The sequence below is a fragment of the Prunus avium genome, chromosome 3, assembly GCF_965620075.1.
Source record: "Prunus avium chromosome 3, drPruAviu1.hap1.1, whole genome shotgun sequence".
In the NCBI taxonomy this organism is placed as follows: domain Eukaryota; kingdom Viridiplantae; phylum Streptophyta; class Magnoliopsida; order Rosales; family Rosaceae; genus Prunus; species Prunus avium.
The window spans coordinates 35,868,225-35,884,427 of record NC_142286.1 but is presented as its reverse complement, the minus strand read 5'-3'; the positions used below and the strand labels follow the sequence as shown (position 1 = coordinate 35,884,427).

The following is a 16,203-nucleotide window of genomic DNA, read 5'->3' as shown; positions in this document are numbered from 1 at the left end:
GTTTTACTCCGTAAGTCAATATTATCCATTTCGTTAAATTGCTGTTTAAAAAAATCATAAATATTATTTAAACTAATTAAAAAATATATAATTATTTAATAAAACATAAAATTTCAATTTAAAAATAAAAGACCAGCCACCACATTTTAGGGGGAAAATGGCTGGGTGGGATGGATCATGATGGTTTGGTGTCGGCTGCTGGAGAGAAGAAAAGGGTTTAGAGGTTGGGTTTCCAATTTTTTTTTTTAAATTTAAAATTTTCTTATTTTGTTAATATTTTTTAAGAGAAACAAAAATAAACACAAGGCAGTGCAACAATAGGCTAGCAGGTAAGCTTAGTAAGATAAAGGATAAGCATATGATTGCAAGAGCCAACAATCCATTTGTTTCTGTTCATCCTTCTTTTCATGGCTGTCAGGACCCTTTTGCTCTCGCTAATGTTTTCATCCACCCCATGAATTATATTATGGGCATGTAGAAGAGACTGGCGGCGTTGATGCAAATCGGATAAGTTTTTTATTGGAGGATTTGAATCGGTGGTGATCAATCAAAGAATTTGAGGCTTGCAGGCCTTTATTTTGTTTATCATTAAAGTGAACTTGTAATTTCTTTCTTTATTTAAAACAATTACAGTTTTTCTATTATTAATTTTTAAAACTTGAATGAACTTTTTTAACAATAATTTAATGGAATGGAAAACATTAGCTAACGGAGTAAAACACAAGGACTAAATCAGCCAAATTAAAAACACGGGAACTAAATTGGCCAAATGGTTAAAACACACGTACTATTTTAACATTTAAGCCTAAATAAAAATTACAAAATTTGTGTTCCTTTGATCCGAGAGTGATATATAGAGCTAAAATATGCATATCCCTATAATAAAAAAAGTTAGTACATATATATTTATCATAATTAAGAAATCAAAACTTTATCGATTCGCATATTAGAGAAGATCATGAAGAGTATGATGTATTTTTTAACCTGTGTGATTCAAAATCTTCCTGAAAATGTAACATAATTTATAGAAAAAGATAAGCAGCTAGGCGGTTCAAAAGAAACTTTGTATCAAATGATTATAGGCTTATTTACTGTTTCACCTCTGGAACTCAAGCTCGGTCTCACTTAACCCCCTTAAACTTAAATTTGCTCACTTAACCACCCATTCTTCCACTTTGTTTAAAATGTTACCTCCTTTGCTCAACGACGTCCCATTAACTCGTTAAATGAGCTTGCGTGGCCGATAAAGTGGGCTAATTCACACACGTGGTGGTGCTGATATGGCGAGGGGCGAATGTTGTCTCTAAGAAGGGAACTAAAAGGGGTTATTATTTGTCGATTAGGGTTCAAAATAGTTGGGGATTTTGGGATTTTGGCATAGGAAAATGGTGCGACGACAAGAGAACATACCTTATATTTGCCAGTGTGGGAATCCATGTTGGGTGGAGACATCGTGGATTGAAGCTAACCTAGGAATGAGGTTTCAATTCTGTCGAAGGGTAATGAATTGACATATTTATTGATTTTTGTTGGTTTTTCAATTTGAATATGTGTATTTTTCCGATGTTGATATATAGGTTGATTGATACAAGGGAGGAACAATGGATGTGTGCATTTTGAGTGGTACGATCTTGAGATGTGCCCCTGTTCTAAGGCCATCATACTAAGGTTGCTAAGGAATCGTATAAGACTGGAAGAAGAAGTGGATGTTCTTCGAGCAAAGCAGAAGAAATTGTGGGCAGTTTTGGTTGTTAGTTGGTTTCTTGTTTTTGCTTGGGTTTGTGGTAGACCTCATGTGTTTCAGTGTTTTGGCTAAAGACTAACTTGAGGCATATGTTTGAGTGAAGTTTGTAATGTTAAAGAAATGGAAATGAAACATTTGAAGCACTTTGGTAAATTATAACCTTACATAGCAGCTTGGTTATTTTTTCCCTAACAAACTCTTTACATTACAAGCACAAGCAGTTTGGGCAGTTACATTCCCTAAGCAACTTAATATACAACAAGCACTAAACTTAACATAACAAGCAGTGAAGGGAAATTACAACCTTGCATTGATAAATCTCCAAATTACAATCAATTTGACAAATCTTTTCTAAGCAACTTACATTCCAAGCACAAAACATACACATCCAAGCACAAACCTTGTGCAATAGTGTCCAAAATTTACATTCCAAACTAGTTACATTCCAAATCAATTTCCATCCAAACTAGTTACAAAATACCATCCTAGCACAAAATACCAATGATTATGTGAATATTTCTTTCTCTTTAATGGATACGTGAATCTCCTTTTAACAGGTGGAGTATGGTTGTGATTGAAGAACTTGTGGAGTAGGTTGTGAGTGCACTCGACTTGGTCCAACTTGTGAGTGCACTTCACTTTGAACAGATTGTGAATGCACTTGACTTGGAACAGGTTGTGAGTGCACTTGACTTGGTCCAACTTCTGACTGCACTCGATTTGGTTCAATTGGTTCACTATGTGTGTGAATTGGCCCACTTTCCCTGCAATGCAAGCTCATTTAACAGGTCAATAGGATGACATTAAGCAGAAGGGATAACAGTTTACATGATGTGGGAGAATTTGTGATTAAGTGAGGAAATTTGAGTTCAAGAGGGTTAAGTGAGGCCGAGCTCAAGTTCCAGGGTGAAACAATAAATAAGCGATGATTATATATGAGGAATTTCACCAAATCTAAGTTAGAGGAAGTTGACCATGGCCGCATCCTTGTACAATAAGGAACCCAATTTTCAATTACATGCAAGCTTAAATATTTTACAAAACAAATTCAATTGAATTAATTATCTTCTACATTCCTCTCCTGTGTATAGGATCCAGCGTTCACACATACTTGTTTTTATTTATTTTATTTTATTTTATTTATTTTATGATGACATGCTTATGTTAACATGAGATGCTCAAGGGTTTTAAAGATTAGAAAATTTAGCTTAACCTCTTGAAAGTCATTTTTTCTCATCTACAATCTATTTCTTTTTTTTTTGTTTGAATAAAACATGTTTTTTCTAAATAAAACCCGATGACTAGGATCCGACTTGGCAAGTTACCTAATTAAGCACAAAATTGAATTTAATATGTAATTTTTTGATTCCTAAAATACCCTCAACTAAGCCATTATTGCATTTTGTATATTAATGTAGGAACCAATATAGAAACAAATTTTAATTGGATTGTAACTAATGACACACGTTGAATTTGGAAAGATCCCCAAATGGATGTAGAAATTAATTTCGAAACTTTTTTTAAATGTAACAATAAATTCATATTTAACATACCTAATCGGTTGATTTAATAAAAAGAATGTTTTTTTAAATGCATTTATGAAGTGTACTTGATTAATTATCTATTATATTATTGTTTTATAAATATAATAGCATACATACATTTTTATGTTGAAAAAATAACGTACCTATTACTTCTTTTATGAAAAATAATGTACCTAGTATGAATTTACTTATTATTCAAACAATATATACCCAACTTTTATAAACGCATTTTGGATATAATTTAGGGAGATTCACTATTATACCCAATATAGGGACCCAAATTATAAAAATACCCTACATGAAATGGACTTTAGAAACACACTCAAAATCCATTTACAACATAACAAAAAGGCTTTTAACTTCTTATAAATTGCAAAATTGCCATTGATTTCTTAAAACAAGCCCAACCTCAAAACCTCATAAACAAACCCAAAACACTCAATAGGGCATCAAAGTAATTTAATAATCAAAATAAAATAAAATAGAGCTAGCTGTTATTTTTTGGGTTTGTTTATAGAAATTAAATGGTGTAGGGTTTATTTATATTTTTTGTGCTAAGATTGGGTATATGACTAAATATCTCTATAAGGTACCTAATAATTGACTATTATGCAATAATATAACTTGTAATTTACCTATTATGGGTATATTGTATTGTAGGTATGCGAAAGCCAACACATTTATAGGTATATTGTGAAAATAATTTACCTACCAAACTTTCATAGGTACATTGACTATTATATATGTATCTAGTATGAATTTACTTACCCAACTTTTCACAATATATTGTGAAAATAATGCACCTAAAATATGAATTTACTTATTATTCAAATAATATTTAATAAACACATTTGGGATATAATTTACCTAATAATTGACTATTATGCAATAATATAACTTATAATTTACCTATTATGGGTATATTGTAGGCATATTAAAACCAACACATTTTTCCTATGAGTATTGTACCTATTAGAATATATATTATACATATACATCTATATTAGGTAATGTTGAAATATAATTGTAGGATGTTATGTATAATAAAATTCATTTATTCGAGCTATAGGAGGTTATGATGGAATTTTTGAAGTAATATGATTGTAGCCCATTATTTATGGGAGTAGAAACATAATTGTGTAGTGAGATATGATTCATTTGCCTTAATTAGTTGATTGAAAAACGGTTAGCAACCAAATAAAGATCTAGTTGCATAATTTGTAAATAAATCAACCTACATGGACAAATTTTATCATAATTAAAAATTGGATTTTACTTAAACATTGTATTATTGGTGGGTTATTGTCTAGAGTTTTTAAATTGTAAGAGCCTATTTTAGTATGGATCAATGCTGGATTAAATTGCCATTTTACATTGTCTTTTTAGGTGGTGGCAATCTCTCTCTCTCTTTTTATTTTTTTTGCGAACAATAGATGAATTCATTTATAATCTGGCCAATTACAGAGATTTGAGATCATCACAGACCCTCTAACACAAGGAGGGATCTAGCCAAACCAATGAAGGTTGGTTCAATTGGTAAGGTCCCTACACTATATGTAGCCCTACAAGTGGTTGAATCTCGCTGTTAGCAGTCATCATTGGTGCGTGATCTGTAATTTTCTACATAAATCCATATCGATGGCAGCTGGCAGTTGGGTGCCACGCGTAAGTCTGTCCGGCTCAACATTGTGGGTATTTCCTGGCGTTGGTGGTGAGAGTAGCCAATCTCCCCGTAAACTTTTTTTTATAAAAAAAAAAAAAAAAAAAAGGAAATACAACAATATACACTAAGGCCAGAATCAATGAGCGAACACTAAACCCAGCTCACTAGAAGCCAGAATCATAAACAAACTCAAAGTAAATAGAACTTGCAAAACTAGTGCCACAAGTGAATCCAGTAATCAGCTGATAATATCTAATTTGAGAAGAAAACAATGCTTCTAAGAGAAAGGGCATAAGCACCCAGCTTCCTTCCGACACTCAAACAAGCATCAGAACACGGTATCTTCTTCACCAGAACCAGATTCACAACACTTTGACTCTGAAAAGTCCTCCAAGAAATCTGACTTCTCCTCCATAAAACCAACCCCAAAGCAATCTCGTGTTTAATGCTTCAACTATTTACTTTTTTTTTCTTTTTTCTTTTTTTTTATATAGAGAAAAGCGATAACAACTATTTTACTTTTTGATTTTCTTAACTATGAGACTTTCATACCTTAGCTAGATTCTACATTTTCTCACTTTACTCCAATGATACTTGAGTAAGAGCTGATTCCTTAATTGCGTGCTTATCCCAATAGAAAAGCAGTAGTGCTAAGGACATAAAATTTTAGAAAAAAAAGGTTATCGGGATGCAACTTGCTCAAAAGATAATTTATAAATAAATTTGCAGTCATATCATGTTTACTGTGTAAAATAGGTCAAACTTAATGATAACGCTCGAAGTCAAAATTATGAGGTGACAATAATTTCGTGTAGAATATGTTTGTATCATCATTTCCTCAAAAAGAATGAGGCATCAAAATAAATGAAACGATATCACATCATCTAATGAACAAGATATGGTACACAAAGAAGAAGATAATATTGATCAAGTAGTTCTGTCCTTTTTTTTTTAGTCATAATCAAGTAGTTCTGTCTAATCCATATGCTAATTGAAAAGGTATGATTTACACTCAAGGACGTCCTTTCGGGCAGTAAAACAGTATTGTATTATTATTTATAGAAGAGATTAGAGCCATGTAATCTCCTCATACACTTTCTGGGAGCACGCACACACATAATAAATAATTAAATTAATTAAATAAATAAAAACGGATTAATCCGATGATATATAATGATTAGATATAACCTCTTTATTTCCTTTCTATTTCCTCTTGCACGAGTGGGGGTGGCTCAAAAGTAGTGACCTTCTTCCCCTACTCACACAAAAAAAGTAGGTGATATCTTCAAAATGGGGCCCCCCATAAAATTAATTAAACAACTTTGGACTTGAAAGAGACCGAGTCAAAATTAGATTACAAGGTTGGTATCTAATCAATACAGGCGATTAAGCTTTTAATTTGCTTATGATTAAAAAAAAACATATAAACAATAGCATTAAATGTCAAATTATATGCGCCACCATTAATCTCACCCCCCACTCCCCACCACCACCTTCTTCCCTACCACAATTCTCTTGGCCTCACAAATATATGCAAAACTACTCAATTTTTCATTATTTTTTTGGGCGATGATAATGAGGTAGTGCTTCTGATTTTTTTAAAATTATAATTACGTACATGACATTTTGTCCTTAAAGAAGATGTTACTTTGGGTTTGATTATGATATGATACAAATTATTATGATATGATACAAATTAATTCAAGTGGCTGATCATGATTACATTCATAATTTAAATGATTAATTGAACCCTCGTGTGCTACCATTGTCTTATTGATACTATATACCTTTTGTTTTTGTGAAGAATAATACTAATATTATTTTATACCTTTAGATATTTAACAACTAATTAAGCATAAGCGGTAATGTTTCTGTCTTGTATATAAAAAGTGGCAATGCCAACAAGATTATATAGGGTCCAGAAGAGTATTCATAGAATCATTGCATTCCGTGCTGTAAGAAGATAAGACGATAGATGAGAGCTCTCTATCAATTTAAGATTTTAGAATAGGAAATACCTACAAGTGAAAACAAATCCCACTCAACTTCTATCAAAAGACGCCGTGCATAATTGCAATGTTGAAACTTGATGTAGAGCTAAACAAGAATAATAATTTGTAATTCCAGTTCTAGTTCTAGTTCTAGATGGGCCTTTTCCCCAACTCATTAGAGGGCAAACTTTACTTTTCCCCAATTTATCAAAATTCTCAATCATGATTTGGAGTCTACCTATAAAGACAGTGATAGGGTAAAAACACCTAACTCCTTCAAGGAAATCCATCGAGAAGGATACTACTATAGGAAGGCAGCCACCTCACAAGTCGTGACATTGTCCACCCTTTGTTTTTTCAAATAATTTCATTGACCAACCTTCAAAAATATCGATGTAAACCTAAATCAAAAGATAATGATGCCAATTATATTCAATGATTCTATAATAATGTACACCTAAATCATGGTTGCTTAATATCTTGTTTGACTCATACGCAAGAGAAGATCCATCATAAATCTCACCAACCAATCTGTAAACTTAGCGAGATGTTTATTTTATATTTTTGAAAAGGTCCAGATCATCTTTGGATTTGGGAATGTTCTGGGTAGATCTTTGCAATTGCATCATGGTTGGCATATGTTTTTAAACACAAGTAAGCCAAATCTAATTATCGAAGCGTGACGTATATGCATCCTAATTAAATTGTTTATATGCACACCCACTGAGACTATCATTTTGGTTTCTTATATTCTTCAGCTTTCACCATTTAGAATTTAGTGGAAATTACCTAAGAAATTGCGGCCACGAAGCACACCCATGTCCAGGTGAATTGCTGCCAACAGTTGTTTTTCCTTTAATTTTTGGATAGGGCAACATTTTTCTAGAGGCACTTATGAAAAAGGAAACATGTCATATGTGTTCACCAAAGATAGCACCAAGCAATATAATTGCCTACAACGACAAGATAAGTTATTGCATACATCGCTTCTCTCACAATGATTCATCACACAACACAATAGACGTTTGTATTATAGAATTTCCATGTTAGAGATGTCAATACAACATCAAAAGCCCATTCATTTTCCAGCAAAGTGAGCCCCAAACATGAGAACCCTATCTTAGAAAATGAATGCTGGTGATGGGGATTTTCTCGAAACGTATGCATACTGTGTATGCAATATGCACAAATTTTGTCGGACCACTTGTTGTTCTTCCTAGGCTTAAAGGCTTCATACTAATGGCTCATGCCAACTGTATTTCAAAAGTTTGATTGACTTTTGGCATGTATAGTTGGATTGGTATTTTGGTCAATAGTCATAGGCCATGCAATGATGAAACCCAAATCATAAACAATAGTACTAAATCCACCAGAATTATTTACAAGTTTGTTCACAAATGATGTGTCTGTTCACATGACTTGGCATGTATAGTTGGATTGGTATTTTGGTCAATAGTCATAGGCCATGCAATGATGAAATCCAAATCATAAACAATAGTACTAAATGCAACAAAATTATTCACAAGTTTCTTCACCAAATGATGTGTCTGATCAAATGATGATAAAATCTTACTTGTTATAAATAAATGAAGTTCAAAGTGAATCCAGATTTAAATAAGTGACAGAATGACACATTATTTGGTGAACAAGATTTGGCGAGTGCAGGACTCCACGGTGGCAATACTATCGAACAATGGAAACCATGAAGTTGCACTTGCATTATAAGGTGCTGCCGGATAAGAAGAAACTTTGTCGACAGATTGAAGAAAAGACAAGTTAGATCTCACAATGCATGAGTTGGATGAGGAACAGTCAATTGGTCATGTCTAGAATCAAAATATATAGGATGGTGATGTTAGTGTTCATAGATATCAATGATTCAATGAAGCCAAGAGAAGAAACCATAAACATATGGATAACATGAAAAAAGCGTCTTCTTGTAGGATTTCATGGGAATGGATGATGAAGATGACAAGGCAAACACCAAAGCTTCTCAACAGGGCTCACCACAATGCAATTCCTCTGAGTGAGTGAGTGGCCACTGACCAAGTTGAAGGAGCACTTAAATGTTATTGAGGTTGAGAAATTAGCATCTCATGAACAACTCTTGCTTTCTTCATCATGGGATTTTTGAGGTACTAAGCTTTATCTAATTGGGCACTTGATGACTTGTTCACGTGTGAAATGAAAAATACTCATCATCTCCTTCAACACATAATGGAAGGAAGATGTACTTTTCTGTACCAGATAGAAGACCTCCAATTACAAAAAGGTCAACCCTAGATTGGCCAAGTGCTCCCCACCCCATGCTTGTAATGCAGATGGGACTTGTCGACACACTTGGACAATTTGGCTTGTAATTGACTGGGGATAATATCCCCGTTTGACACAAGTGTTTCCGATACTTTATCCGATACTGTGGGCTGCATTTGGAGTTACAAGTTCATGCGAATCAATTTGTAGAGGAAAACTCTTAACATTTTATCTTCTTTACTGTGACCACATTTACCATTCCTTTCACAAAAAAAGCAACATGAACTGATTTGCAATTCAATCCATTTGACAAGATGATCCAAATTTTTTGGATAAGTACATTTGTTCATAAGAAAAATCGGATATTTTTGCAAACTTTTTTGTAGCTTGCTTTGTTATCATCTTTTTTTAGTTTTGGTTAATTAGCTTGCTTCGTTATTATCAAAGTAACTGGTTCTTGATGGTTAATAGAGATCTCATCAAGAAGGAGAAACATGGTGCAAAGTAAATCAAGCAAAATGAAAAATTCATAAACAGTCAACAATTTGTGGTCATACAGGAAACCCTTATATATATTGGAATGATGTTTACAACTCCCTGAAGCACATAACAGGACGTGTTACTTCAGTCACACCTACAAACTCAAAGGAATTTGACAACTTTTAAGTATTTTCTAATGTATCCTGTTCATACACTAATAATATACCAATCCTTATCTTTTTTTTTTTTTTGAAAGGATACCGATCCTTATCTAGAAGCATAATATCAATTATGATACAAAAATTCCCGAATCAGAGTCGGTATTGGTAGGTACCTTGCTGTGAATTATAGTTGTGGTAAGCGCCTTGAGAAGCATTGATGTTGCGGTATGATCCTTGTTGAGCACTCAATTGATAGGGGCTTTGCGTAGCATTTATTTGGTAGGGGCTTTGCGGAGCATTTATTTGGTAGGGGCTTTGCTGAGGATTGTTTTGATAGGGGCTTTGCTGAAAACTCATTTGGAAGGGCAAGGGGCTTTGCTGAGAACTCATTTGGAAGGGGCTTTGCTGAGAATTCATATGGTAGGGACTTCGCTGAGGATTCATGCTGTGGTAGGAGCCTTGCAAAGCATTCACATTGTGGTAAGAACCAGCCTGAGCACTCACACTTTGACCAGCAGAAGCCATGAATGCCTGAAGGATGTTCTGTGCTACATTCAAATTATCAGAACCGCGGATCTCAACAGGACGTTCAGAGAAAACACCTTGGGAGTCGTGGAGCTTTATTCTCGGTGCACCAGCCTGAATAACAATTGAAGAGATTAGCAATCATATTGCCTTAAGAACAATTTTCAACACAAGATCAAATTATGCAAATAAGATGAGCATTCAAATCATGCTTAATAATATGAGAATATTCAAATTATGCCATCAAGCGATACAATTCCAATCTTCCACATTAGGATTCTGCCTTTTACATAACTTACATCTAAAAATGAGGGGAAAAGGAAGAAAAAATATAACAAAAAAGCTAATAAGAATGCCCCAAACCAAAATAACACCATTAAATGAAGCCAATTCAAATAACCAAATAAAAACACTTTCCGATTTTTCTAATGCTTTTGTACTAAAGCTGAGGACCACGTAGCTGCTTTGAGTCAGACATACTAGGGCGCTATTCTTGAGCCTTACTGAGTACTAAGCTTATAATTTACCTTGGATTCTTTGAGCGAAAGTTTAATTGAAACAATATATAAGCAAATCAACCTATAAGACACCAGTTGAAAGTGAAACAATCACAGCTTAAGTTGACTTCTTCCAAAGCATAACTAAAAGACAATTTTTTTATTTTTATTTTTATTTTTATTTTTTGGTAACAACTAAAAGACAATTTCACAGGACTCATAGCAAGGCATGCCAAAATGTGCCATAGATCATTGTACTTCTACTTCTAATGTCCTGTCAAGAACAGGCCGAATGACAAAATTTCAAATGGCTAGATGTATACTTTCCTTTGTCAAAGGTGTTGGCATATTACCATGTCCCTTATCCTATTACTCCTATAAAGTTGTGAAAATATACCTCTCTAATAGTGGAAGTGTTGCTTCCTCTTGTTCCAGGAAAAGAATCCACTGTATTCTTTGGGATCTTACCCTCCAAGGCATGGTTGACACTTGGATAACTGGAACAACATAAAACAAGCATAAAAATCAGGCTGATTAAATATGAGGTTTACTAATAAAGTCAAGAGTTTGAATACTTCCATACCCAGAAGCAGCCGAAGGAATTCGATAACTCTCTAGTTCATATTCATGTCTACCAACCTTCAAGAGTGTAACAAAAAAAATTTAATTATCATTCATGAACATATTATTTCACTTATCTGTGAAGTAAGTTTCTCATTATCTGGATTTACTTTTTTATTGTATTAGAGTCTGGATAAGAATTATGGTTCAATATATGGGAATTTTCATACATAAGCTGTGGATCACATGTACTGTTATTTCTAAGCAAGCAGATTGCATATGCTCTTAATCGACTTGAATTCCATGTAACCAGTAAAAGCTTCATATGGAAAGGAAGACAACTGTTTTTCTGTGAAAAAATAGAGGGCAAAATGGCAAAAATCTTCACCTCCCTCTTAGCTTGTAATACTCAACTTATGTCCTTGTCCGATAAAAGCTCATTAAGTTTTAGAGAAATTTAAAAACATGAGGGGTTACCTTTAGAGGGTCATATCTACCAGAGCTTCCAGCTCCAACTGCACTTGGCGGTTGTCGTGGTCCTCCACCAGGTACGCTGCCTGCAAGACCAAATCCGCGTGCAGGGCCAACAAGAGCAGGTTCTGCTCCAGCATTTGCATCTCGCAGAGTTCTCACTCTGAGTCTTGAAGTAATCTCAGCCAAAGCATCTTTAGCAACTCCAAAGTTCCCAGATATCTTAATGACCAAAATAAGAGAAAATAATCAAGAACTGAAAAGTTGAAAAGGTGAAAGTTATCTGACAAATAGAAAAAATAAATAAAAATTGATGCAACTGCATCACCTGCACAAGCTCTTCATCTTCAGCTGCACACCTAGGCCTATCATCCTTCGAGTAAACACGAATATCAGCCTGGGTTCTCCTTCTCATCTCATTTATAACTTGACCTCCTTGTCCAAGGATGCAGCCAACTTTACTTGATGGAACAAGAAGCCTAGTAGTGATTATACCTTTATCAGATAATTCACTTGTTTTGTTCTGAAGCTCAAGAATTGCCTCAATGGTTTGTGATATGGGATTCCAGAAAGCCTGAAAAAATATCAGCCAGGTGATCCACCACTAGCATATTGGTAGCATATAGTCCATAGGCATGAACAAATAGTTGATGCACATTAGGCTATCCATGCACATAACACTTCTGAGCCAATATGAGTAGAAGTTAAAGGTAGAAAAATGGTTGTGTATTACAAAACGGCATACCTCAAAAGCAGAGACATGAATTACACGTTCTTCTGAGTCTGTTGATGCTTCCTGAACATGAATACTGGCTCCTGTTTCCAGTTGTAACTGTTTTACATTAAACCCCCCCTTGCCAATGACCCCACCAATTTTCCCAGGTGAGCACAAAATTTTCATAGAAAACTCAGCTAAAGCTTCACCCCCATGTCCAGGAGGAACACCAATAAAACCACCTGGTGCAAATTCAGAAGAACGGTTTCCATATCCTTCCATCCGTGGCATTGGGGGCATATTGTGGGAAGGAGCCCGATTAGACCACATTGGATTTCCAGGTGGCAGCACATTAGTCATCGGGGCTCCAGGAGGACGAAACCCCTGGCCCCCAAAAGGCATAGGAAAACCTGAAGGAGGCTTGTCCTTCCGAGGATTCTGATGCAGTAGCGTAGACACTTCATAAAGCGCTCTCTTTGTCACATCTGGTTTTCCAGATATCTGTCATTTTTGTTGAAAGTTAATATGGGTGCCAAAAATAAACAACAAAATATTCATGAAATTTTAATCTAAGCATTTTCAGAGATTAAAAGTTATTTTTAATCTATGAAATTTTAATCTAAGCATTTTCAGAGATTAAAAGTTATTTTTAATCTAAGTATGTTCAGATATTAAAAGTGACCAACCTCCAAAATCATATACTTGTAAAAAGGAATGTAAAATCCTAATACAGCATCGTAGCATCAAACCCACAAGTTTGCATTATGCAAGAAAGCAAACAAACGAACAGAAACAGTACCTGCACCAATTCATCAGTTTCCATAGCACAAGTTGGAAGCTGATCTGCAGGAAGCACACGAATGCTTGCACTCGTCTCACTTCGTAATCTTTGAATAACATCTCCACCCTTTCCAAGAAGACACCCCACCATATTGTTTGGAACTAGAAGCCTTGCGGTGACAACACTGTTCTCATTGTCATCACCAAATGTAACTCCACCAAAAAGATCTTCCTCTACAATTCTGTTATGAACTTTCAAGAGAGCATCCTGGGCAGCACAGTGCAGGTCCATGGGCTCCAGTTCATTTTCCTCAGCTGAATCTCCATCATTATTTTGTTTACTTGAAATTTTTGTTGGAGAGCTAAAGATAATAATTACTCTCTCATCTGAGCCTAGAACAGAATCAGCAACCGTTATCTTCGCCCGCGTCTCTTCTCTCAGGGCTTTGACTATGCCACCACCTTTTCCAATAACACCACCGATTCTTTTAGAAGGGCAGAGTATACGATACACTGTGTCCAGGGATTGATAATTCTCTAAAGGTTGTTCACGGGTTGAATTATTCCAGTTTCCTTTCTTGTAGTTGTTGTTACCTCCTTTTCTTTTAAACTGGACATTAGGGCGTTTCTTGAAAAAGTTCCGCTTGTTCCCATCCATAATACCACGAAAACGAAAACTAATACCAAGCAGAGTCAATTTTAAGCAAAGACCAAAGCACCTGGATTAAAAGAAACAAAGCTAGAAGTTGTCATTACTGAGAGAGAGCCCAATAAAACATACTAATTTTAGCACAGAGCAAAATTGAACACATATCAATTTCTAGTTTCATAGGGAGATGTAAAGCGCAAACCACTAATCGTGCATCGTTGAAGATTGTAATTAAATGACGTACCTTGTTGAACAAAAATTCAGGGATCCTAGTAAAGCATTTCACAACGAGCAAGTAGCTAAGCAGCCGTGATCAGTTTAGTCTTCAGCTTGGAGCTCACGCCCTAGGGTTCCACAACCAAAACATATACAGCTCAAGAAAACAAACGAAAGCAAAACGATGCCTTTGGGCAAACGAAACAGGAAGACCTGGCTAAACAAGCACGTAAGAAATCAAATTCAAGCATTTTCTTCCGGAATTAAGCAAAACTAAGAATGCGACGAAGAAATCTGGAATCTTTAGCTAATTAATAATAGCAAAAAATCATTTTGAGGGAGGATGATCGAAGAAATGAGAGGAATATAATACAGATCAGTAAGTAAAATTACGGCTTGTGGGGAAGTTAAAGAAAAATTTTTACGTACCAGAGTGAGGGAGAGAGAGAGAGAATCAGAGTTAGAGCCACTGTGGTTGCCGCTTGCTGGGGCGACCGGAGGTCTCCATCTTCGGAGAAAGATGAATTGGGCGCAACAGAGATTTGCAGAGTTCTGTTTTTCTTTTTTCTTTTTCCCGGCCTGTTTGTGGAAGAGAAGGGTGGGCTTCGACCCATTTGGAATTCATAGAATGGGCCGAACTTAATTCTTCCCAAATTATGGAACAAAGGGGTCGTTTGGTACGGCGGACTGTCATGGATAGGACTAAATCCTGGGACTGTCTTGGATTAACTCGGATTGGCTTAAGCTGGATTAAGTCCTGACCTACGTTTGGTGCTATGTCGGACTAAGAAGCTGGATTGTAAAAATAGTGAAAACCTATGTTTTGTGCTGTGTCGGACTAAAAAAATTAATATTTAATTAAAAATTTTAACCTAAAAATAAATAATTAAAATTCTAATATTTATTTTTTTGTCAATTCATTATTTCATTGAACCACATACAACAAGGAAAGAACGGAATAAATTCTAATATTTAATTAGTGTTGTCCCTTGCGTTATCAAGTCAAGAGCAAGAGGACCCAGCAAGCAGCAGCATTCATTTTCTTCTTCTTTTCTCTCTCTCTCTCTCTTCTTTCTGATCTCATTTTCTTCTTTTATTTTCTTCCTCTTTCTTTCCTTCTTTCTTATCTCTGTTTCTGGTTTAATTATTTCCAACTTTTTCTTTTTGGAACTTCTGCGAATTGGAACTGCTTTTCTCTTCTTTGTTTTGGGGTTTCATTATTCTCTATTTCTGGTTCTTCTCTTTTACCAATTCCCTACCTAAACCCTTTCTAATTCGTGTTTTTCTCTTGTGTACAAACAGAGATGGCGAAGAGAGATGGTTCTGGGTTTTGCTGCTGGCTGGGGTGGCGAAAAGAGATGGTTCTTCGGGTGGCTTGGGCTTCTCGGTGCTGGGTCTGTGCATGGCTTGCGGGTAGGTGTCATGAGGGAGAACAAATCCTGGGGAGAAGGGGGAGTGCTGGGCGTTGGGTTCTACCATAGAATGTCGATTGGGTCTGTGGTGGCTTGGTTTTGATTCAAGCCGTAAGGACATCCAGCTAGACTAGCAAGTTCTAAATAGCGATGGTGCTATTTTGCGAACCGCTTTTGGGGCTCACTCTATTAGACATGCGAGTCCGGTTATTTTTTCACTATTGGACTATATAGTTTCATTTAAGCTAATCCCCTCTCTTACCAAACATGGGTTTTAAGTGTTATTTAATCCAGTCCAGTCCAGTGAAGCATAGTGAGGCATACCAAACATGCCCAAAAGGACATAATTATGGACAGAATTAGGTCTGGTAATGGGTCGTGTCGTGTTAGGATTATATATATATATCAAGACAGTCCTGATCTCTTGGACTACAGGGGTCCAAGAGATTTGTGGTCACTCACAGTTGGATATAAATTTAACGGTTCACTCACTCTTGCACTCCTTTTAAGAAACTTTTTTGAACCATTGGATTAATATCCA

General features: G+C 35.4%; 1 protein-coding gene across 4 annotated transcripts; it reads right to left on the bottom strand.

The window, feature by feature from the left end:
* Positions 1–9,727: 9,727 nt before the first annotated feature.
* Positions 9,728–14,854, bottom strand: LOC110758239 (KH domain-containing protein At4g18375). Of its 4 annotated transcripts, none has more exons than XM_021960040.2 (9): positions 14,680–14,853; positions 14,279–14,467; positions 13,405–14,104; positions 12,636–13,106; positions 12,219–12,464; positions 11,897–12,112; positions 11,442–11,497; positions 11,256–11,355; positions 9,728–10,475 (listed from the first exon to the last, which is right to left on the bottom strand). In XM_021960040.2, the coding sequence occupies exons 3-9, from the start codon at positions 14,041–14,043 to the stop codon at positions 9,987–9,989; spliced, it is 2,217 nt and encodes a 738-aa protein (XP_021815732.2). In that variant the 5' UTR covers positions 14,044–14,104; positions 14,279–14,467; positions 14,680–14,853; the 3' UTR covers positions 9,728–9,986. The 4 variants fall into 4 exon arrangements, with proteins under 4 accessions (XP_021815732.2, XP_088107082.1, XP_021815733.2 ...); XM_088250956.1 differs by having other exon boundaries at positions 14,279–14,463; XM_021960041.2 differs by having other exon boundaries at positions 14,279–14,378.
* Between the last annotated feature and the right edge of the window lie 1,349 nt (positions 14,855–16,203).

What these genes read in the sequence shown, in the direction of transcription:
- LOC110758239 (XM_021960040.2), bottom strand. Translation starts at nt 14,043, where the DNA reads ATGGATGGGAACAAGCGGAACTTTTTCAAGAAACGCCCTAATGTCCAG. An exon ending in GTAGATATGACCCTCTAAAG is followed by an intron (nt 11,498 to 11,896) that starts GTAACCCCTCAT and finishes ACACTCTTGAAG; the next exon opens with GTTGGTAGACATGAATATGA. An exon ending in ATTCCTTCGGCTGCTTCTGG is followed by an intron (nt 11,356 to 11,441) that starts GTATGGAAGTAT and finishes ATGTTGTTCCAG; the next exon opens with TTATCCAAGTGTCAACCATG.